The sequence below is a fragment of the Dermacentor variabilis genome, chromosome 2 (assembly GCF_050947875.1).
Source record: "Dermacentor variabilis isolate Ectoservices chromosome 2, ASM5094787v1, whole genome shotgun sequence".
NCBI lineage: Eukaryota > Metazoa > Arthropoda > Arachnida > Ixodida > Ixodidae > Dermacentor > Dermacentor variabilis.
In genome coordinates this window covers 136,940,488-136,965,386 of record NC_134569.1, presented here as the reverse complement: position 1 = coordinate 136,965,386, position 24,899 = coordinate 136,940,488, and the positions used below count along the sequence as shown (strand labels likewise).

The window sequence follows — 24,899 nt, the reverse complement described above, 5'->3', positions numbered from 1 at the left end:
TGACTTTCTTTTTCGATCGTCAGGGACCACTACGGATAGAATTTGCTAAGTTTTGAGAGACTATCAATTGTTTCCGATACTGTGAAACGCCGGAAGGCCTGCGTGTTGCAATCGATAAGAAACGATGTGGAAAATTGACGAATGAGGTCTTCTTGTTCCACGAAAATGCCCATCCCCACATCGCTGATGTATATAATACAAAACTGGCAACGTTCAAGTGGGAAACGCTGCAACATCCGCCACACAGCCCCGACCTGTCGCCTTGCGACGTCCACATTTTGGGGAAACCGAAAAAAAAAACTGCTCAAGGGAACCACATTCGTGTCGGACGATGACGAGAAAGAGTCAGTTGGAGACTTGTTGAAGCAGCAACCCGAGGAATTTTGTAAGACCGGAATCACGCGACTCCTTAGTCAATGGGACAAATGTCTAAATGCTGATGGAGACTATACTTTTTAATAAAGTACCTCGTTTGTCATATATTCTCATTGGCTCACTTTCATTTGACTCGCCTTCGTATATTTTGCAGAACTCCTGCTTTCTATACGTGCTCTCTGTTGCAACTATAGTTTCGGTGCAATTACTCACGATACACAACCGGTGACAACTGGTCCTGCGTAATACATTGGAAAAAATGCTCGCGTCATTGATATTTTGCACTGACCATTGCATACGTACATGAATGTAAGCACGGTTCTTGAATGACAAAGTTTCATTAATATTTTTGTCCTCAACTTGTTTATTTCATTGCCTTTACATTTTTCATATCAGCGGCATGCATTGCTTTGCTTGTTTCCAACTGATATATAGTTCTAAAGTTCGTGTGATATTTTCTTTACTTACTAAATAGACAAAAAAACATAGAAGCATTGATATCAATTATTTCGGACACAATTTTTGGAACATACGAGTATATTCTTTTATGAAGAATGATATATTTTACTTAGTTTTACGGTGCGTAGCGTTCAAGAATTCGTTTGCAGCAACTTTGGCAATGGCAATGCAATTATTATTCATGTATTTAATCCCTCGACAAATTGTTTAGGAGGAATCTTTAGCTCGGGCCCCACTCCGACGCCGCCTATTCAAATACATGTAAAACGCAGAAACGCTTTTCTGAGATAACCACTGGGTCGCTTTTAATGAAATTTGTTGCATTTGAGAGATAAAGTTAAATTGTAGTGTCTGTTGGAAGCGTAATTTCGAATTAGGTCCTGAATTTTGTTTAAAATTTTTCGAAAAATTTGAAAGTTCGAAAAAAATAGCACGACGTTTACAAACTAACAGCGCTGCATCAAGAACAGATATCGCGGTTCTGTCGATGGCATCGATTATAACAGTCAAAACGCACAAATTTTGAATGTAAATTTGTATCTTCCGTGATTGGTTACGTTTTGTACAAAGGTTCTGCAAAAGCCGTGTTTCCATAATATTAATTTTTAAGAGTCATGTGCAACGTACCAGTTTTGTCCGCTGTAGATGTGCTATTAGATGAAAACCAGAGAATTATGATAGCATTTTTCATTCTTGACTTACAGAGCTTTAAACTTGACAGTTTCGTTTACTGAAAATTTGCGGTTTTGACCAATTTTCAAAAAAATATTTACGACCTAAATGAAAAGTTCGAAACCAGCAGTCACTATAACGCCCCTCCTTCCAAGTTTTTCATTTAAATGCAACAAACTTCGTCAAATTTGGTGCAGTGGTTGCCGAGAAAAACTAATTCCCCTTCTACACGTATTTAGATAGGCGCACCCGAGCTAAAGCTTCCTCTTAAGGAGGATGCAGAGCTGCAACGTAAGCCCCCTCCCCCTCCCCCACCACCGAACGAAATTTCTGGCTACGCCACTGCCGAGTATGTATTACATGCTTAGGCTGGGAATGCGGCATCCATCAGTGCCAAAGAGTTGGCGGCTCTAACCATCCGTGACCTTATGTTACAGCAAGTGCGGAAATGGATCCTGCAGGGCTGACCAACCTACCTGGCAGAGACAGAGGGGTGGTTCCGGCCGTTTTTTTTTTTCAGAAAAAGTGTGAGTTGACTGTAAGTCATGATCTCACTTACCAGGGACATAGAATAGTCGTGCCGTCAGCGGCTGCTGGAGGTCTTCTTAGGCTCCTTCATGAAACACACGAAACACACCCACGAATGGCTGCGATGAAAAACCTTGCGCAGACCATTTCTTGGTCCTCAGGCCTGGATGCCGGCATCGAGAGGATGGTATGCGAATGTGAGACATGTGCACAATCCAGTACGATGCCTCCTGCGCAGATACCGGCACCATGGCCAGAAACAAGCCGGGAATGGTCTCGGGTGCACACTCACTACGCAGGCCCCATCCAGGGACACATGCTGCTGGTGATCGATGATTCCGAGACCAAGTGGCTAGATGCCATGCCGATGCGGCGTACGACGTCTGAATCCACCGTGGAAGCATTAAGGGCCATATTTGCCAGGTTCGGATTGCCCCATACACTGGTGTCAGACAATGGGTCTCAATTTGTCTCAGCAGAGTTTAACAACTTTGTAAAAATGAACGGGATCAACCATGTGACGACGGCGCCTTACCAACCGCAGTCGAATGGCCTGGTGGAACGCGCGGTCCACAAGATCAAGGAAGGCTTTCAAAAAGTTTAAGGGAACAGCCTCGTTAACCGCCTCAGTCAGTTTTTATTCCGCTACCGACGGACAGCTGTCAAAGCTGCGAAGTATCCATCCGAACTGCTGTTGGGTTACCAGCTACGGACCAGGCAGGCCTTCCGAGTGCAGGCGGTGAATCGCACCTTGATGCGCGCTCGTCTACCATATACAGTTCTCTGCAGGACAGCCGCTGGGGCTCAGAAGTTTCCACCGCCGGCCGAGATGGTTGCCTGGAGTTGCCACAAGCACCCAAGGGGCTGGGATGGCGACTGTGTCCTCGCCGCACGGCGAGCAACGTCGGCATGTGGGCCAACTGCGACCGCGCACCCCCGAGGACTCGGACACGAAGCAGGCAGCTTGCGCCACAGCACCCGCCACCATGACCAAACCTCGCCCAAGCCAGCCGGCATGGCGAACCCCGCTCTGGCGGGATCGCCCCCCTTCCCCTCCCCCTTCTCTGAGCAACAGCCACCTTGTCGGTCCACTAGGCAATGACGGCCACCTCAAAGGCTCAAGTGGTAAAAGGGGGAGATATGCTGCGTCATGCAAGCGTGCGGGTCATCAACCGACAGCAGGAAGCATATCTCGTGGCGCCACCTCTATAGCGACAGCAGTAGCACCGCAGTAGCATATAAAAATGATGCTCGCAAAATAAAACTCGATTTTTCCGCTTGCGTTACCGAGGCGCTCACTCGAAACACAAGTCTTGAAGGGTAAATGCCGAGTTACGCCGTATGGTGGTCGAGATTATTGCCCTTAGGGCTGTCATACGCGTAGCCCCAAGTAACACAGGGAACGTTGAAGTTCCCCTACAGCATTACGCGGTCTTTGGTCCCGACCATGTTTTTGACCTATTTGAGGAGCCTTCCGAAGGTCTCTTTTTTGTTCTTAGGTGGGCTATATATGTTTAAGATGTGCGTGTAGTGTTTACTCCTGTTTCGAGGGAGAATTGTGATGCGACACGTGGGAAATCGTAGTTTATGTGACAGTTACTGATTTGTATACTAACGTGGCTACCTTGGGGTTGTTGTAGTCTATTAGGGTGCAGTATCCTCTGAGTTTAACTTGATGGACCGCTGCTTCCTAAAGGCAGGTGACGTCGGGACGTATAGGCGCAGTACTAATGTAGTTTAGCAGTGCTGACGATTTCTTGTGGAAAGTTCGACAATTCCACTGCCATATCTCTAGTCGATCTGTTGTGCCTTTAAAGTTTTGAGCCATGTTTGTTATTATTTAGGTCTACCATATATATGCTACTGCACAATTTGGGGTTCTTGGGTAGTGTTGTGCCTGGTTCTGCCCTGTTATTTTAGGCTTGTTTAAGGGAGTCTGTTTTCGAATCGCGTCGACATGAGTGTTGTGCGTCCTTAACATATCGTCTCTGAGTTGTTTGAACAGTTCAAAGAACCTGCTTGTCTTGTCATCTATGTTACTAGTAATACGATCCACGTCTCTCTGAAAGTTCATTAGTTGTTGGCCTACCACGTCCATGATACTGGACTCCAGGTTCGTGAGTTTGCATTCTTCGCTAGTGGGTTCTTGTGAGTTGGTGGTGTTCTTGGCCGCCTATGCTCTTAGTTTTGTTTGTGTCCTAGTGTATCTATCTTGTCTGATAGCTTTTTAACAGTGTCGGTAAGACTTTTGAACATTTCGGTCAGTGTCCTATTCTCGTCAATTAGTTCCTTTTCGCTACTAGAGATGATTTCTGGTGTTTTGCTAGGAGCGGTGGGAGATACAGCACTCATCCAAATCACCTTCGTTAGGTTCTTGATCTCTCGTGTTGCCTGCCCGGCTCCGGGATCTGCTCTTGTTTCGTTCCCTGGCGCCGCTCCTGGGTCTCTGCCTGGGATCGAGTCCCTGAATCTTTATCTCGACGCTGTCGTGGGTGCGCCTTGTGCGGAGGCGCTTCCTGGTCTGGAGTTGTCTCAGGTGGGTTGTTGGCGGTGTTGCCCGAGTTACTTTCCGTGCTCAGCCATCTCATTGGTTTCTGGTTTGGTAGTGTTCTTTTTGCCATCCTCGCTTCCCTTAGTCTTTTGGGACAGTCCTTGGAACTGGCTAGGCGCTCACCCTTGCAAGTGCTGCACACGGGATTGCACTGATGGTCTGGTAGAGGTTCTTTTGCGCCGCACGTATCACAGACTCTCAAGTATTGGTGGGGGTAAACGTCGGTACGATGTCGGGATTTCTTGCATTTGTTGCAGAATTGTACCATGCTTTTGAAGGGGTGGCAGAGTCGTTCCCCTCCTCTGTGGTACACTCTGCTTGGTACATACGGGCCGTCGATGATGATGACTGCGGAGGAGCTAGTGTCTAACATTCTGTAACATTCTAGCATTCTGGTTCAGTAACGTGCACCTAAATCTATGTACACGGGTGTTTTCGCATTTCGCCCCCATCGAAATGCGGCCGCCGTGGCCGGGATTCGATCTTGGTGTGAGGATTTACTCCGGGAATGACTCCTTTAAGGATGTCTTATCCTGGGGGCAAATACGCGTTCACCGCGTGTTACTTGCCCTTGATTGCTAAGTGCTTGATCGAACCGACTGCCAGATCATCGTGCTCTTCAGCCGTAGAAACAATGCAAATGTTGGAGCCTATCTTGGGTCGTACAAGAAAGTTCTTGTGGCTCACCTTGCTCGCTGCTGAAATCGCGTCAGCGAGGTGCGTTGGTAATAAGTCTTTGATCGAGAGACGCTGCATGGGTCTCAAAACAATCTTGAAATGGCTTCTCGGTAGTGGAGGAGGTGGTTTTCGTCCCCTCTTGCCGTGAGGTTTCTTGGCAGTGATCGGAAGAGTGCTCTCTGACGATGAGCTTTCACGATGCTGGTTTCCCACGTTTTTCTGTCTCGCCAGCTCTCGCTTCTTCTCGAGCGAAATGACCGTTTCCCAGCCCGCAACGGCGTTGGAATCGGCTGAGGGCGCGGTGTATTCTGTATCTTCAAAGTGGGAATCCATGCTTTCGGTAGAATTGACCTCCAACATGCTTCGTTTGGCGCGTTCCGCCGCAACGCTCCCCGGCGTCTCCAATGCTTCTCTATATGGCATCTCGCTCCTACGCACACAGTGGTGCCGGCGCGGTCACCGCTTCGAAACTTCAAAGACGATGGAGAAAGGCGAAAAATCCACTCACAGCTTAAAACTTGGTAGCCTCGTGAAGTTTGTGAATAGTTATTTTCCTTCGCTGAATCAGAAATAACCCGCGAATTGAATAATAACAGATAAATAGCACTTCTTGCGCAACCCGTGCGACACGCGTCCGCTCGCTCCGGCCACCAGTAGCGTCTCTCTCTAGCCAGTTTCATTTAATCAGGTACATAATGTTTTTATAGCATTCTTGCATATGCAAGAATGCTAGAAAAAACTTGCATATGCAATCTGCTTTGTACTGCTACATGTGCATCTGCTACATGGCATGGCGTTCTACCATGAGTAATAATATATAAGTGCAATGCAAAACGTGCACGCATCGACGCTACGCAGCTCGCATGTCACATCGCGTCTCTCCTCGCGCGCTAGGACGCGTTTTCCCGCTGCATGTTAGCAAACGCTGGCGTGGTTCAGGCGTTCGTGGTGAACTGTCGTGCGTAGGTAGCACAAGATCCCAAGAAGCGGATTTGGCGGCCCAACAGAGCCGCGGTATCAGGTCAACAGAAAAACCAGGTCAGAACTACCTATTGATTTTGCCATCACTGCCAACAGGTGCGTCCGTACTGCACAAAGTTTTTTTTTTACATGGTGACGTCAAGGCAAGGCCTCACAGAGTGGAAAATTTTCGAGACGCTCTTATACGATTGTCTCTCATGCCGGAAGTGGTTGTGATGGGTGCATATCAAATGAACCATCTGTGGGCAGTGACTTTCAAGGACGAAGAAGAAAAAAAACGATATTCTCGTTGCTGGCGCTTTTGATGTCAAGAACCACGTGCCACTGTGTGTAGCGTCGTCGACCCGTGTGACCGAAGCGTCCCTATCAAGCTCTACTGGCTCCTTCACGCTGTACCTGATGACGATGTTCGCACTGCTTTGTCACCTTTTGGAATGGTGGCTGAGGTCACCAGGGAAAAGTGGCGAGTGCAAGGATGCGTTGACAAATAATCAACCGCCCGTTCTGTCACATTGAAGCTGAAGGTGGGCGTCAACGCTGAGCACTTGTCCCACCAGCTGCATGTAGGAAGATGCGCTCGTGCACGTCCTAGGCAAAGCTCCCCTCTGCCTCCGATGCCGTGGCATCGGGCACAAATACGACGCGAGTGCCATGTACCACGGTGTGAGCTTTGTCGTCGTTTCGGCTACGTTGAGACCCAGTGCGTCCGAACCTATGCCACAGTGACAGGCCCGGCATTGAAGGAAGATGTCACAGATCACTTGATGGGCGTGGTAGACGCAGTGGAAGGCACTGGCGATGCGAAGTCCTCGATGTTAACGCCCCTGAAGAAGGTAACGTCTGTTGATGAAGCCAAGTAATTGGGTGGCTGCAAAAACCCGAGGGATATGACACGGCAGAACCAAATAACTCGATAGAGGTCAAGGTAAAGGCGACAAAGGAAACTTGCACCTCAGCAGAAGTGACGACCGGGGAACAGCACGGCACTGACGACACCGTGATGCCAACGTCAAGTAGTACGCCTGATAAGAGGCTTCACGAAGAGGCGGATGAGCAAGAGAAGAAGAATCAAGAGACAGGGAGTGACGTGCCTCCACCGAAAGCTATCCCGGGACGCCTAGGGCGTTCAAGCCCAAGCCCGGCGTTCCAGCCAAGCTCCGCACTACAACCCAGACACTACAACCCGCTGACGCGGTGGCGTTTCCAGGAGAGGAAAAGTGTTCTTGAAGTCTTGGGACTGGGGTTTGTGGGCAGGATGGTGCGTCCGCCGTCTTCATTGTGCTTGAAGCCCATAAAACCATGCTCCACCTGACTAGACCATCAAGTCATCGAAGCAGATGTGAGACGGACAATGTGCGGTAAATAGTTTAGATTCTCTTTTCTTTAAGTGACAGCTAACCTTTCGAGTGGTCTTTGTGTCGCGACGTTGAACGTGCGTGGACTAAGTGGGTGTAGAAGGCAATGCCAAGTTAACCGTATTCTTGTTGAAAATAATTATTACTGACTTACTTGCCGTTCAATAAACAAAAAATGCGATTGATGGTCACACGGAGCAAATGGCTAACGTTTTCCGCCCCAAATATACCGAATGTGTATGTGTCACGGTGCGGCATTATTTGATTAGGCGAAGCACCGATCAACAGGCACCAAAAGGTCGTGGAAATAGGAACCGGCGAGCAAGACGGGTATTGCCGGCCACGGGAACAATCGGACGAAAAAAGTCGAAAGCAGGCTTAGAGTTCCTTTTTTTTATGTTGTTGGCGCGACCGTGACGTTCGGACAGCTTTTTGTAGGAACCCCTGTGTGTCCTCTGCCCCGCGCGTGTATTGAAAAGCTTGCTAAGACGGCAGGGGGGCGAATACCCCGAAATATGTGTTGCCTCTGTGCAATCCCGTGTCACGAATTGCTGACAGTGTATGTGTGCCGACGGCGCCGTATGGTCGGCTGCCGTCGTTTCTCCTGTGTTTGTGAACGGACAATAGAGACCCGCCACGGACTCAAGGGTGTGCGTGTGTGGTGCAGTACAAGTGCGCGACCTCTAACAGCAGGGGTATTATATATATATATATATATATATATATATATATATATATATATATATATATATATATATATATATATATATATATATCATCTGTCAGAGAAACTGAGAATATGAGAATTTGCAAGCCCTTATAGTAGGAGACAGTTCAGTTTCACAGCCAGAGTCCTCTCTCACCACCAAGAATCTGGCACCTCTCGGTGACGTAATCTTCCTTTGTGTGCTTGTTTTATACTTGGCTATCAGTGATACTGCTTCGCCTTTCCGACGAAACTGCAGCCTCTTTCTCTCTCTTTTTCTTTTTCTTTGTGTCCGAGTATAAGCGCTGCTGCGCATGGCTGCTGTTGATTCTGATTTCGAGTGAATCTGGCTTGGCCTCATTTCGGGTATCTAACTCAAGAAGTACTGTCCTAATTATCAGTGTCAATGGGACATTTGTAGACACCCCCAAATGACATCTAAGTGAGGTGTTTTCAGCGACATACTGATTGCGTACAATTGTTTTCCGACTGGCAAAGAAACCACGAAATATGAAAAATAGCACGTGGCTGCGCTCCCCCACATCCATAAAGCAGTGCCCTCAAATAAACTGATTGAAAGCAACTGCATGCCTGTCGCAAGCCAAAAGAGACAGCGCATGACCTTGATAACAGTACGGAAGGAGCACCAACAGCAGGTTTCGTGTTTCGCAGCTATTCCTTCCTCTCATTTCTACGGCACACATATCGGTCTCTCGAGGCCGACTGATCTGATAACAAAAGCCCCTTGATAACGCGACCGAAGCGCCTTTCTGATCACGCACGAAATGCGAAAAGCAAGGGAATACGCATGGAATGTTTTAAAATCCCGGCTCTGCTTGCAGCTTTACCGAAAGAGTACGCACGCAGCTATATTTCGCGCCAGAAACTTGCTTCGGACCCAAGCCAAATTAAAGTGAGGGCTTTATTTTTCATGAAAGTGTATACGTGCTGCAAAAACAGGTTTGTGGCAAAAAATAAAAGTGAAACAAATAGACCGAGAAGCGACCCACGTGTAGAGAAAAGGCAAAACCGATGCGCTCAAGAAAGAAAATATACCACTTCTAGATGAGCCTAATTGGATTCATCTGTGCACATGATGTTGATCAAAAAGTCGGGTGACTCCTCTGCTTTTGCGAGGGCCCAATTCGAGAAATCTATGCGATTCTACAGGTCCTTATCTTCCAAGCATTGGTGCTGGTAAAGGTGGTATGGGTGAAAGGCCATCATTTATATCCTCCAAACTGATGACTTGCAAATTGGTATACCTGGTCGGCGACGTTCTGCACGCTAGCATGAGGGTTTGAGACCATAAATGGTAGAACATCCATGCGCTAGCTAGGACTCAAAGATGGAATCCTCCGCCTCTGTTTCTTGAAGCTGCCGGTTTGTCTCAGGTTTTCATAATTTATTGATAGTCAATGCGTTTGGTCTACCACCACACTTTTATGACTGATATATATTTGCGGCCTTCCTCTTGTTGCCATTTGCAGCTCCGAAGGCAAGGATCATGCTTTCCTTCTGCTCAAAAAGACATGGCGACTGAGAGGGAAAAAAAAACACACCTTTAAACATTTGTACTGATGTTGTCAGTTCGCTTTTGTGGTGATAGGTTTTGTGAAAAAAAAAAAAACCATCCGTGCACTTTGTCTACGCTAAGATAAGCAGTTATCACAGCTTGCTTTCAAGTAACACCAAACGCGACCTGTTAATTCGGCGGGGGCGAGGCAGATAAGGCACTAGCTCGATCACTATATGTTTTTCTTTATTTCCTTTATTTCGTCCTGGCTAACTCAGAGGGAGCATGTTCGATGGCGCTGCTTTATGATGTGGGTGGGAGCGCAGTCACGTGGTATTCTCAATAGTTCAGTGTTTATTTGTCAATCGTAAAAAAAAATTGTATGCAATTGGTAAGTGCTGCGCGCTGCGGGACGCTCTCATGTTGGGACAGGCAGGCCATGCCCGACCGCCACATCGTGGCCCCTCTGGACAGCCCATAGTGGCGTCCCGGCATCGGGGCTGTTGATAGCAGAGATCCACTTGTCCACATTGATTTGTTCTGTGCCTCGTAATGAGAGGCAACGCCAGAGCATATGGTCTTGGCTAGCTAAGTCATTGCAGTGCCTGCAAGAACTAGTGTTATAGGTGTCGGGATAGAGCTTGTGGAATAAAGCCGGGCTGGGATACGAGCCTGTTTGCAATAATCTGAGGGTCAATGCCTGTGCTCTATTTAACTTCTTTTGTGGAAGCGGAAAGTCTCTCCTGCCGAGATAAAAGTGCTGCGTAATTTCATTGTATGTGTCGAGTAACGCATTGGTCTTTTTAAAATCTGGTGAATGATAGTTCAGTGGGACACCCTGTATATATTTATGACATCAGCATGCAAATGACGATGTTCCCAACCATAATAAACTGAAGCAAGACTGCGAGTCGGCCTAGTTGGAACAGATTCATCTTAAAACTTATTGTGCGCAAACAAACAGGGACGAAGAATAGAAGAAACACAAGGACGAGCGCTTTCTAACAGTTGTTAGAAAGCGCTCGTCCTTCTATTCTTCGTCCCTGTTTGTTTGCGCACAATAAGTTTTAACATAATAAACGTTATAAATTATTAGAATTTTTTTCATGACTCATTAGCACTGTTTACTGGAAAGAGAAGAAATACTGAGACTCATATCATTCAGGTGCATTTCCCACGTACGCCGTTGATAAATGATTCTGCCGAAGGGGTCACTGAAGCCTATACGTTTTTCTTTTTTCAGGGTCAAAAAGCACGCAAAGCAATTCGAAGCGAGGTGAACATATGGCAACGTATTCATTCTCTAGGCATAGGCTATCCATACCTTTAGAAATAATTGTTCATTGGCTATCATCTCCTTCTCTTTAAAAAAATATAATAAACATTGTGCTGTGTGTATATTTAGATGTATATGTGCATGGTGTTTACAGTGCAAATCTGAAACAATGTTGAAGTGAGAAAATGTGCGCGCGGATGAAGTAGCCGCCGCTAGTGCTTCTAATGCGCTTGTCCTCCTATTGTCAGAGTTTGCAGAAATGAAGTAATAAGCTACTAGCCACAATAAAATTTTAACTGAAAAGGTCTAGGCAAGTCACAATAAGCCTCAAATGATGTGGGTGAAAAAGCCCTAGTAATGACACCTTAGGTGTGTGAATGTGGGGGGGGGGGGGGGTGATAGGCTTCGGCAGCGCCAGGGGGGGCGCACCCCCCCTCCCCCAGTAACCTTTGGTAGGGGCTCGGGCCCCGGAATCCCCTCGTAGTCGGCGCCTGTGCGCCTGCGTGAGACTAGCTAGACGCTGTGGTGTTTCCCGCAGACTCAAGAGTTCCAAACCGTAGGTTTGTACCCGTTGGCGCCTCGAAAGGCACTCGGGGACCCCAGCAGGACTCCCAAGAGGGAGCCCAAGGGTGTCCTGCTGGGGTGAGAGAAGAGGGAGTGAGGAGAGATTGGAGAGATGAGCAGAGGTCAGAAACTCGAGGAGTTGGTGAAATCCATGGTGAAATTTGTACTGAAACGCAAGTAATAGTAGCGCCATATGGTAGCTCGGACTACTTTGGCGTGTGAGCATAAGTATCAGAGTCAACTTACTGACGCCCAGCGAGCCTACATATTATCAGCAGGACGTGTATTGGCATCTGCGTACGGGCTAGCGACAAGATTTGAAACGCGCGCCTTCGAGTCGCCTTTTGTCGTCACGAATCACGTTTTCTGTCGTGCCGTACAGCCAGCTTAGGGAAAGCAGCCAACCCAAACATTGGCCAGCCCAGCCAGCCAGCCGGCGAAGCAGCGGCGCGGCAGACACGGCGACGCTGGCGACGCAGCATCGAACAATCAGCAGCAGTCTGTCCATGGCACTGTCTGGGCCGCTGTAATCGGGATAGTGTCATTGCATCTCACTTTACGTAAGCTGTGAGTTTAGAATCGTTGACTTGTTCGTTGCAATTGAATTGAAAAGCCTGTTCAACGGCATTTGAGCAGACTTTTGTATTCGAGGCAGCGCAAACTATTTATAGGGTTCCGCCGGCGTCAAGGTGGCCGCTTCGCGTCCGTTCTGTTGCTCATTGTTCATAGTTTCCTAACATAGGCGTAAAGTTTTGTCGTGACTTCGAACAGTTGAGCTTCGGTTCTAGGCCAAGAAATTATAAAGTTTGCAGCGCGCTCCCGCACTGGCCCAGTTCGGTGAAGATTGAGGTGCCGAGCATTTTGTAAAAGCAAACTGTCTCGCTGGCAGGACACCATTTGTTGCTGTCTTTGCTCGGTAAATTCACTCTGAGTCTTCGTTCTCCATAACAGACAGGCACCCCTGCTGTCTCGCATTTTCATAGAATAAGCAACACGTTAACAGCAGATTTGTAATACCAATTGCTTTCTAATTTGTTTTGCAGCATGGATAAGACACCCTATGTTCCCTTGGAGCGAATCAAAGTTGATTCACAGCAGGTGTTCGAGCATGGACTTCAGCGAATTCCCATCGCCAAAAGGTACTGTTGTAACTTACTTACATGTAGCCTGAAGTCAAGTATTCAGTCATATGTGGTGTACGCAAGACAATGTTTTACACGTCGCGCTGACATGCAGTAGATTAATGCACGAACAGAACTACTTGACTCGCTGTCAAAACGCATTTCTTGCCTATGCTTTCAATATGCTTTGCGTGCATTGATGGTGTTCGCAACAGAAATGAATTATTTGTCTTGCTGTACCTACATTGAGGAATTGTAGCCTCTGCACTTCATTACAGGAGCTTCTTGTACACATCTAACAGTCTGTAAGGAACTTAAATATACTGTGCTTTAACACCTGTGGTAAACAATCAATGTGACAGGCGTGCGGTGAGAACTGGTCTCAACAGCCTTGCTTTAAGGGCCATTATTGATGGTCTGATGTATTCAAATTCATTAGTGTGCTGCTTTTATGCAAGCAAATCATTTGGTAGATCACACACATTATGGCGAAATGGCTGTCAATGTTCATAGTTTCCTAACATAGGCGTAAAGTTTTGTCGTGACTTCGAACAGTTGAGCTTCGGTTCTAGGCCAAGAAGTTAGTACCTGTTTAAATAGGTTCAGCATCTAGATGAGACTTTTTACTGGCTCCATTTCTGATTTGCGGTGGTAGCCTAATGATCACGATGCTTCAGCAAGTTGTGGACTTTAATGAACTTGAGGCTCACATAGTGGAATGTTCTACCTAGCACAGAAAACAAATGAAAATAATGATATAGACAACATACAGATACCCTATGATGTTCATCTCAGTTTTCTCCATTAGTTTTCTGTGCTAGGTAGAATATATTGCCTAAGGCAATGGCTCCAACTGGTCCTACTTTCTTTCTTAGTCACATTTACCCCACTTTAAATTGAACCTTACAGGTAACTAAAGCTGCAACATTTTGCTACCTATTGACAAAGACAAAGAGAGTAAGTACACATACACACAAGGCCAGCACTGGTCCTGGCTGTAAGAACTTCCACTGTTTTTGGTTTTTCACGCTATTTAACTTCTAGTACACGGCACCAAATTACCCAAGTAGAAGTACTGCTCGGTCAGATTGTGCTCTCCCTCAGGCAACAGCTAAACACCAGATTTTTAAGCATTAAAGAATGTGTTATAAGCACCTAAGACAGGCACCTAATGCCTCATTTCTACATAATATATGTGGCCCATTTTCATGCCATCACAGTAGCATGCACTTGTGAGGTCTGAAAGGTAGGGACCATATCGGGGGGGGGGGGGGGGGGGTGCAAGTCCTCGCAGTGCTTCACAGTGCTTAGCTATGCACACTGAGAGGCTGCTTTTTTGTTGGCATATTGCTCACGACCTGCTTAATACATATTTTCTGATGCAGTGAGTGGATAATGTATGTTTAATAGCCAGACTTTCCTGCTTACAATAGAACATTAGGTGAAGCCATAGGTTGGCAATATAAATGAAGCTCACTCAGGCTCGCTCGCAAGCTTTATTTCTTGCTTAGGGCTCACTCGGGCTCAGACTCGCCAAATTTCTGCTCAGCTGTGCTCATTCAGATTCACCAAACTTCTACTCTGCCAGGCTTACTCATACTCATTCGTTGGTGTGATTAAGTCGACTCATAATTAGTTTACTGGAAAGGCGAAAAATTCGGAGCCATTCCACTCTGTGAAGGTGGATAACCAGCAGAGCTGTATATATGGTGATAAATATGTTGATAATAAATGTGTTGATTGAAAATAAGACACACACCACAATGACTTTCATTTTTTCATGATTTTTGTTGTTTTATAAAATTGCACACCCAATGCTTTTTTGATTTTCAACCTTCTTTTGTTTGCTTTTTTGGTTTTATTATTTGGTCACCAAGGTGACTGTCGCTTCATGACAACTATGATATATGGCGAGGGGCTCTATGGCGACACTGGAAACATTCTTGGCCAATCTGAGGTCTATACATGACCGATGACACGTCATGGACACACTGATGTTTGTGTAACGTTGAATGCAACCTTTCCTACAGAAATACCATAAACCACTTTCTGTCTGGCCGCGACACATCTATGTTGAAATCACCCACAATTACGATGGGAGTGGAGTTGGTAAGGGTGATCCAACCAAAGGTGCACACTCTTGGCATTTGTGGCATGATCTTCGTCCGTATTACGTGCCGCCCGCCGTTGCCACGCACATTCCCACTTCTGTTCACGACGGTGTTCTTTATAGGCACGCTGTTTTTCCACAGCCCTCAGCGCATCGGCCTACTCATTGCACGAGTGAAAGGGAACTGAGATAAGGTTATGTGGTTTGCCTATGTAGCCTGTGACGTCAAACCGCAATTCTTACCAATCAAATCAAATGTTTGTTTCTACCATGTACATTACAGATGGAGGACAGTGGGGAAAAAAAAGCTGTCAGTAGGCGGCTTGACGAGCCTGCAGTGTCAGTTCCGGTTTTACTTTTTTTTATTACAATATTTTTTTTTATTGCAATACGTTTGGCACTTCTCGTGATTAAACACAGCTAGGGCATACCCGGCAATGAGCTTTTGCTGTATGCTTTAGCTCTGGTGTGGCCGCCGTCATTTTTGCCCACGCCTACAAACTGCCAGAACCTAGCGCATTAAAGTTCTGCTGCAATATGTTGTGCACAGCTTCGTGAAGTGAGAAAAGACAAAGTGGAGACTGTGCTCAAACTAGGAGCCAGCATGATAATGCAACACATACATACTAGTGTCCGTGCGAGGGACAGCGAAGCCCGAAAACAGACATGAACACACCTCATGTCACGGTGTCATCGCTTTGAGCAAGACGGTGAATGCTAACACGCATACAGAGAGAGCAAGTGTCACTGTCACGATGCTGCATCACTTGGTAGGTTGTGTGTTGTACGCACAGACAACACAAACATGAAGAACAACAAAAAATGTTCAAGACACGCTTGCACATTAGAGTGCCAATAACAGAAAGAATGCTTCTACTCTATTTTTGCACCCAGAAGCACAAAGACCATCACCTTGGCAACGAGCAACGGCTTGGAAAAACGCACACTGCAAGCGGCGGCACAAAGAAAAATGAGAGGGTAAAAAAATGAGGAAAAAAAAAAGAAAACTGCCTCTGCATCGACCCCTAGTCATGATGACAGCCCCAAGAGCAGTGATTCTATAGTTTTCTTTGTACTTATGTTGCATTTTCCATTTGGTGCCAGTCTGCACCGTGTTCCAGCGCGTGATCATGCTCTGCGGTCCGCTTGTTCGGCCTCAGTATTTGTGTAGCACTGAATTATACTGCTAGTCATGTTTCCTTGTGCACAGCGTGCAAAATTGTGCGCTGCACAAAGAAGACAGCAGCTCGCACGCGACGTCGGCGGCGGAAGTGCATAGTACCAGGAAAAAAAAAGCTAGGAGCAAAAAAAAAAAAAATATGAAGGCGGTGCCTGTGACGTATGCGTCACGCGATCCTTGCGGTCAGTATGGGAGAACACAGGGAAGGAATTTCGCTTGCGTAAACTAGACAGGGCGAGTGGAGAGAGTCTTGCTTGGCAGTGAGCCCGCCTGGTACTGAAATATTTTTATCTCGGCTATTAATGAGCCGATTTGAAAAATTTTTTACGGCAGAATGCTCCCTAGAAGACACGTAACAACTTACAGCATATATATGAAATTTGCTATGGGGTCTGGTGAGGGGCCCTTTAAAGTTCTGTCATGCTCTCGCAAATCTCCATCTTTAGTGCCTCATGCCCATTATCAAAGGTGGAGGCTTACGGCAAGCTTTCTTTCTTTTTTTGCATTGCTAACCAATATCGTAAAGGTTTTGGGTGACCCTCAAAATTTCAGCTAATATTCATAGTGCAAGGGATTCATTGCTATGTCACATTGCCAGGTGTGCTGCCATTAGAAATGGAGCCTGCCAGTGCAGCCAAGTCCTGTGGAAAGTAGTAACGGAAAGTACCTATGGGCACCTCTATTATTGTTAACAAGCATTTTGTCTTGTTGGTGTCATGCATTACTTCCTCTTTCTTCTGTTGCAAATTAATTCGATCACCAGATGAAGACAGGTCTCAGAGTCTGCAATTACCAGCGGGGGAGTGCATGTGGATTAGAAATGAGACATCCTTTAATAACCTTGTGCTTTCTTTAGTTCTTCAGCATACTCCAAAGTGAGCTGGCTTGAGTGCTCATGACAGTGGCACTGCAGCTACAAGCACTTCTACGTTTGGTTATGATTCATGGCTTTATCTACAAATACTCATTTTAGCATTTAGTGGGGCTCTTCTACTGGCTTTCTTACATGTATTTGTTCTTTCACAGCCAATGCAAATAAGCATAAAAATACCATTAGAAAAGTGTGCATTTTGAATGATTGCTATTATCCAGAGCTGCAAAAGCTTTATGTGTGTTATGCTTTAAGCGTGTTGTGCACGGCAATATGTGCAAGAATAAAGGCTTTAAAGGCACAACGAGGCACGAAGCATTCCAGCGTTGTCAGTCGCGTATAACGTATGATTTTCGCTGATGTCTGTGGTGGGATGTGGACTCCGCCTTCTCATTTCGGTTGGACTTGAGCACTGTCTTTGCTCTTATGTGTCAGACATTTGCGGCACTCTGCGCACACTGAGCTACCAGTCTAGAACCAACTGTGTTGTGCTGCCCGTTTGCAGGCTAGGTGGCTCCAAGTTACTGGCAGATTTATTGCGCAGCTCACGCGTTTGTTACGCACTGTGATGTGCTTTTTGACACTCATGTGTGGGTAAGAGAGGTTCCTTGGGTCGAGTGCACCTCGTGTTCGCTGTCTTAGGAACTCGGTAAGCGCAGAACCAGGGAAAATTTATCAGTGACTCACATGACCGTGCGGAGGGGCCTGCAGAACCTCCGGGTTCTGCCGAAGCCACTTTGAGAACCCATGATCTAGCCTCTGACGCCAACCCAGTCGCCCAAGTCATCTGCCTGCTTGGGCCACTAGGTATGTGCTCTCGGCCAGGATGCCATCATGGTTGTTCCATTGTCGTCATTCCAGCTTCGTGATATCTCACTCCAGTCATGTTGTCATCATGCTTTCTACCTTGACCCACTGGCCCAAGTTTTCTAATAGCTTACGCCACTAGGTATGGGGTCGTGGTTGTGATGCCGTCGGGGTCGTTGCATCGCTGTTATGTCAGCTTCGTGCTTTGTCATCTGATGCTTATCATGATGTCGTCATGCCATCGTCGTCACACAGTTTTGCATTGATTGTCACACCACCATAGTGATGCCGTTGTGGTTGTTCAATTGTCGTGATTCCAGCTTCCTGATCTGACTCTTCTCATACTGTCACCATTGCACCTTCTACTCCAACCCAATGGTCCAGGTTGTCTAACAGCTTGGGCCACTATGTATGAGTTCGAAGTCATGATGCTGTCGTGGTCGTTGCATCATCATTATTGCAGCTTTGCCATCTGACTGTCATCATGCCATCATCATCATGCCAGCTGTGCCACATAGTTGTCATGTGATCATCATAATGCGGTTGCTTTATCATTTTCATAACTTCAGTAATCGTCATGCCGTCTTTGTCATATAGCCTTCATCGTTCCATCAATGTCAGTCTTTGTTTATAATTGTATTGTAATCGTACTGTCATCATTCAATCGTGATTGAGCTGTCCTTGTCATTCCATCACCGTCAAACAGTCCCTACCAAGCCTCCATTGTCAGACTGTCGTCGTCATGCCGTCAGTCAAGCCATTGTTGTCATGCAGGTTTTGCGATACATTCATCGTCATACCATTGTCATCATGTCGTTGCCATACTATTGTTGTCTCGTCGTCATTGTAACTTCGACATCCAACTCATCATACTGTTGTTGTCATAGCAGTGTTGTCACGCTGTCATGTCACCATCGTCATCACTTCAATATTGTCATGTCATTGTCGTAATGCCATCGTTGTCACACAGCCTTGGTTGACCCAGCGACGTCATTCCTTAGTTGTCATTCTATCATAATCATTCTGTCATCATTCAGTCGGGATTATGCCGCTGTTGTCATGTCATTGTTGTCATTGTGTTTAACAGCGAGAGGCGAGCTAGTTGGTGGTCAATATTGGAATGCATTTTGTAACCGTGCAAATGACAACGGACCAAGAAGTCCTGTGTGTTTCCTTCTTTGTCCGTTGTAGTTTGCGGGGTTACGTAATGCGTTATTGTGTTGTTGTCACACGGATGCTATCGTGCTTCCATCATCATACTTTTGTTGTCGTGTCCTCTTGGTCATGCCATTGTCATTGTTTCCTGCTTCTTCAACCAGTTGTCGTCATACCGTCATCATGCCATCGTTGTTATACACCTTTGTAGTTCGATAGATATCATTCCTCCTCCTTCATTCCATCATTACTGCGTCGGCGTCATACAGTTGTCATGCCTTCGTGTTTTTGACCGGCCTTGGCAAGCGAGTACCATAGCAAAGTGGGATGATATCGGAGTATGTTGCATATAGCCAAAGCAACAAAAGTCTCAGAATTACTACTACACATGTTGTATAAAGGTCACTTCAGAAATATGGTCTGTCGCTACGTTAATTGCTATCGGCATTACTGTTGACATTCACCATGAGATGAGTAGTGCTGTAATTTTTTTTAATCTCCCGTTGTTTGTCTGAAAATTCCAGTTGACCGTTGTTGTGTAAGTGATCATTAAAAAAAAAATGTGATAAATAAAAGTGTGGACTGACCCTTGGCTGTGGGTAGCTAGACAGTCTAAGCCCAGCTGTAAGAGTGTTTTAAATTGATAAGCTTAACATTGTCGCTGCAATATTTTTTATTCGGCTGTTTGCTATCTCCATAATGTTGCTGGATAATCTGTGCAGTTTCCCGGAAACAATGTTTTATTCTTGTGGCATTTTATTATTTTTTGTTTTTTATGCAGGAGGCCAATAGTTCTTGTCGAAAAGCTACCTGTTGCTGTTACACATGGACTGCGACAGACTGGGGATAGCCCAAGTGGGCAGCCTGGAAAAAAAGTCCTCAAAAGAAAGGTGTCACCAGGTCCTTCAAGGTGCGTGCTCATGGATATGTTTTCACTATGCCAGAGACAATACTTATACATGACATCTAGAGAAATTCTGCCATGGTTCGTCTCTTAGTGGGTGGCCCACAGCTCTGGTCGACTGCCTGGCACTTTGAGGAGAGATTCTTCATTAGAACAGCCGATTTGGTCAAATTTTCCGATTCTTTTCTTTCTTTTCCTGTTGTCCCCAGATGTTCCTTTATCACATAGGGAAATATTAAAAAGACATGTGAAGTAGAAGTTAGTTTCATGAAACAGCAGGAGCTTGATGTAGGTGAGTTGGCGTAACATACTTGAAGAAAAAAACACTGCTTGAAAGACAAGGACTGAGATGCTTGTCCATCGTACATGTTCTTGTAGTCCTCGTCTCCTTAGCGCTGTTTTTATTTTTCATAAAAGTTTTACTTTCTAGTGTGCTCTCAACAAAATTTGTTTTTAGATCTGACTTTGAGAGGTACCATCAAACCTTGGATTGCGCAGCTAGTAGCCACTGTAGCATGCCTTTTTGCTGAGGCAGTGATGCCATCTTTGAACCATTGTAAAGATGAAAGATAGGATCTACAGATAGCTACAGTGCCGTATTTCACTAGGCAAAAATAGAAGCACGAGAAAAGACAAAAAACTAGTCGTGATTCGCTATTGCTGCCATGTCCACACAGGATGCACTTGTGTTGGCTGGCAGGCTTGAATTGCTGGCAAGCATTTCGTACATGTGACTGTGGTGAGCTGCACATTTCTTTATCCCGGCGATGTTTGATGATCACGGTACGGTGCGTCGCTAGCTTGCACTTCTTTAGTTTATGTTCAAAATGTAGAATGTAGAATTAGATATATCTTTTAAAATCACTGAGTGGTTGTATAAAAAAAGTAAAGGGGGAAAAAAGCTTTTGTGTGTGTACCTATTATTGGCCTGCGTTCCCTCTTGAATGGTCACAAGATGCCCACCCCTCAGAATATTCTATGGAGAGCTCTGAATCCTGCCAATGGTCACTTTGTTTGCAACTGTGCAACAAAAACAAGAATTTCACAAAATTGAAGGAAAGGGAAATGAGTGTTTTCATTTAAGTGTAGGCTCCCTATAGGGTCATTTTACTTCAAACGTCCCACACATGATAGGAAGAGATTGTTTGATAGAAAAAATTAAAGCCTGCTGACTGCACCGTGACTGTCTAGTGCGTGGTTGACACCTGAACATTGATCAGCAGTGTGGGGAAGGAGGAGGGACAGAAAAATGACAAAAAATAGGAAGAAAGACTGTGCTCGGAGCTCACAACTCTGCTGGCATAAGATGCTCTGCGAACACTAGATGTACTTAGTAGAAATACGGAAAGCAACAAGTCCCACTGGGCTCTCGGACATCGCACTCTACCACTTATGGTTTCATTCTAAAATAGCGCTGATAATCGCTGTGCCACACTGTCTCATTGTGAACTTCTTTAAAAACTTTTTCTTCTACTGCAGAAGTACAATAACCTTGCAGAGTACCTGTAAATTTTCCTAATTGGTAGAAGAGGCATAGTGCATTTGTATTCAAGTTCATTTGAGCCCACTAGTTTGTCTTAAAGGCTCCTCACCAGGTCTGGCCATTTTGAGCTGACAAGTGCAGTGCATACAATGCGTGCTAACGATCGCCTCTGCTAAGTATTACCTCCTTACACGCCGTCAAAAGGGCTTAAATTTCTAATGAAATGCCATTTGCTCTTATTGCGGGTGCCGCATTCCCAGCTGGAGAGTCTACGTATATTGTGCAAGTGCGGCTATGTACATGGCAGTGCTGTGACGTCGCTCTTAGTGACACATGACTTCGAGAGTTATTCTCGCTCGTGGTGTCATGTCCATGTCCATGTTCTTCTTTGTCCATGTTTCTTTGCACTGCAGTGGCTTCAATACAACATCAGTTATTTATTTAATCCATTGCATCAGCAGACGAATTAAAGTTTAGAGAAATAACAAAACGTGCAAACCAAACGCCTACATTTGTTTTTCTTTTTTAATTCCTACTATAGCAAGAGAGATGTTCTTACGTTGTGTGTGTCGGGGTGTGTGTGTGTGTGTGTGTGTGTGTGTGTGTGTGTGTGTGTGTGTGTGTGTGTGTGTGTGTGTGTGTGTTTGCTGAGAACAGGGAACCTCACCTATGATGACGTACACTGCTGAGCTCGGGGTCACGGGTTCGGTTTTGGCTGCATCTCGATAGGGGGTGAAACACGAAAATGCTCGTGTACTTAGCTTTACATGCACGTTAAAAGAGCCTGAGGTGGCCAACATTAACTTTGAGTACCTGCCTTATAATCAGGTTGTGGTTTTAGCACATAAAACTGAAATTCAAAGAATGGCTGCATACTTTCTTGCAGACTAGCTGATTTCCAATCTCAATTAAGACACCTTGATGTGGGATGCTTGCTGCAAAGCTGGGAATGTTGGTCTGCTGAATTGAGCACACATTCTGGGGTGCCTCGTGCTTTGTTTCGATAATTTCAACTTGCAGTAACAAACAAAGCTCAGCGCTAAGATGAAGGAAGGAGTGCAATATAAGCACTGTCTCAACTGAAAGTTTATTCGGATCTACAAAGAATATATTCGCTTGCAGAGGCAAAACAAAAAACAGTGCAACGAAAAGGGCAGGTAAGATCACACCTGACACACTGTCAAGCGGCACATGCTGATGAGTAATCAGTGTAAACATATATATTTCTTGCTCTTGTATGTGTATATATGTTCTACATAGCTTCAAATAAAATTTTCATTGTGAGCCAGCACTCATGTCATGCACCCCTTTCTTTGTCCTTCGTCATAGCACTGAGTTTTGTTTGTTACCGTGAATCCAATCTGACTGGCCCAATTTGCAGTCTTAATCTGAAATTGTATTTTGGGATTTCAGCCAAGGCAAGAAGAGGAAACAAAATTCTCACTTTAATTTAAGCTCACTGAGTTTTCATGCTGCTTTTTCAGTGGCTGACAAGGGTGGAACCAGTCCACGTCTGTGCAGTAGCGGGCTTATGCCCGACAGTTCTTTTTAGTTTTATTGCCAAAGTTGTCTACGTAAGAAGTTTTCTTGCTCCTCAAATTGGCAATATTGTCCAAAACCCTTCCGCCACCTTGGCATCTGGGATGAGGACTGCTGCCAATGTGGACATTGCTAGAGGGAGCTGCTCCTGAAGCTCTCCAAAAATCTGGGTCTCAATTAGCATTGGCAATTAGCATAATCACCTCTCCTCGCTTTGACAAATTTTGCCTCCATGCTGGTGGTCAGTCGCCTGTATTATGTTTGTTTGCTCACCAAAACGGTCTGATAAACAATGGCTTGTCCTTAGAAGAATGTGACCAACGCAGAGGTCGCCAAACAGTGATACCGTGCGGCCAATGTTGCAAAGGGTAATCGTGCAGTTGAGACTCCTGAGTAGCAGACGGTGTGTTTGGTTATTATTTGATATGATATACCATCTAGTCAGTAGCTGCTGTTTCAACGTCAAAGCGGCATGAAGAGTGCATATTGTCGAAATGTCCCAGTGGCATGCTGTGTGCTCTTGAAGTGCTGAGGTTGCCCAAAAATAGGCACAAACAAAATGAGACTGTTGAAGAAAGCACATTGACTCTTAGAGGACGGGCAGCACAGTAAATTAAACATTTCATGTATTTCACAAGATGTCTGCATGCAGCAGTGCGACTCGTGGGCCACTTTAGCACGTAGAATGTACCATACTACAATTGGTGGTCAATTATGGTGATTAGGGTCACTTATTATGGTGCTTAGCATCTGTCAAACTATAACATGTCAGCATAGTATGATTACCTGGAGAAACAGCAGAGTAAATAAAAAATGAGTTGTGCATAGTGTAGACACTGAGAGAGACACTGTCTGCCCTTTTGAATATCTCCCACTCAACTGTAGCTTGATCGAGGAGCCCCCAATTTTTTTTTTAACCAACCAGGCAGTCAATGATGCGAAGTGTTATATTGAAGGATATGGACCAAGGAGTGCTATCATGTATCATGTAGCAAAACTTGAGGGCTAATGAAGCAGCAGTGTGTGGAATATTTTTTTAAGCTGCAATAAAAAACACAAGTTACTGCATTCATTAAGTTCATTAAGTCATTGACTAGCAGATAGGCAATTTTAGCTACCATGTTTGAAAAGTGCCACAAGGAGGCCATTAAGCATGGTCCATCTGTCATCTTGGTTAAAATGACAAGGGAAATATGAAAAAGTTAAAAAGTTATGGAAGTCTAATATTTCTTTTCTGGAAAACATTCAGCCAGTCACAGATAGATACTGTCAAAATACATTATATCATAGGAAGCTCTCATTGAAATTTCATTACAGCATCATTTACAGTTTTGCATCATTTCTTACTTGCCAAGCCTCTGGTCATGTTGATGCTGGCATTTTTCATACTCTCTAACTGCACAATTTCATTTCTGGTTAGGGATTCTTCCATCATCAACTTGCTGTTTTACAATTATCTTTTAGGCGACCCTGCCCTGACACACCGAGCAAACGTGCCTGTTTCAGCGATCAAGGCTCTCGGAAATACCCACACATGAGGTTGTGGACAGGGCCTAAGAGCAATGGAAGACAGAAATCGGCTAAGGAAAAGTGAGTTACGACCATTTTCAAAGCACACTGAGACTTGTTTGTTTTAAAGCGAAGCTTTCTTTATCTCTTCTCTGGGTTTGGCATTTGTTGTCTTTTTTTTGCCGGATACATTTGTGGATATATAGTCGAACCCACGTCTAACAATACCAGATATAACAATTCATCATTTATAATGACTACATTTCACAGCATTTACGATTTTTCTGACCCTGCATAATGGAACTGCATCTAGATATAACGAAAATTTTCAAAAGTGCTGTACTGTTACAACGATGAAGCCTGTTTGCGGTAAATGAAGGGCACATGCAAAGATCTGAAGCATGGGAGTGCATCTGAACTGGGCACACAACTGCATGCTGGGGTAATCATGCTTTCAAGGCATGTCTCTAGTGTGCATCAGGTCAAGGTAGTACAGCATACAGCGTACGGTGGCCATGGGTTGTGATCTCGAGGGTGTAGGAGTTGGGTTCGGGCATGT

At 45.4% G+C, this 24,899-nt stretch overlaps 1 protein-coding gene across 8 annotated transcripts in view; it reads left to right on the top strand.

Moving 5' to 3' along the window:
• The first annotated feature begins 6,197 nt into the window (after positions 1 to 6,197).
• LOC142572753 (DNA (cytosine-5)-methyltransferase PliMCI-like) overlaps positions 6,198 to 24,899 on the top strand; it is a 181,572-nt gene continuing 162,870 nt past the window's right edge. For 2 of the 8 annotated variants that reach the window (XM_075682077.1, XM_075682076.1), the window contains exons 1-4: positions 6,202 to 7,602; positions 12,705 to 12,800; positions 19,687 to 19,815; positions 24,296 to 24,421. In XM_075682077.1, coding sequence (XP_075538192.1) covers positions 7,544 to 7,602; positions 12,705 to 12,800; positions 19,687 to 19,815; positions 24,296 to 24,421 — 410 coding nt within the window. In that variant the 5' untranslated portion in view covers positions 6,202 to 7,543. Of the gene's footprint in view, positions 7,603 to 12,054; positions 12,229 to 12,273; positions 12,578 to 12,704; positions 12,801 to 19,686; positions 19,816 to 24,295; positions 24,422 to 24,899 lie in introns of those variants that run through there. The other 6 variants (XM_075682082.1, XM_075682083.1, XM_075682084.1 and 3 more) reach the window with 6 other exon arrangements.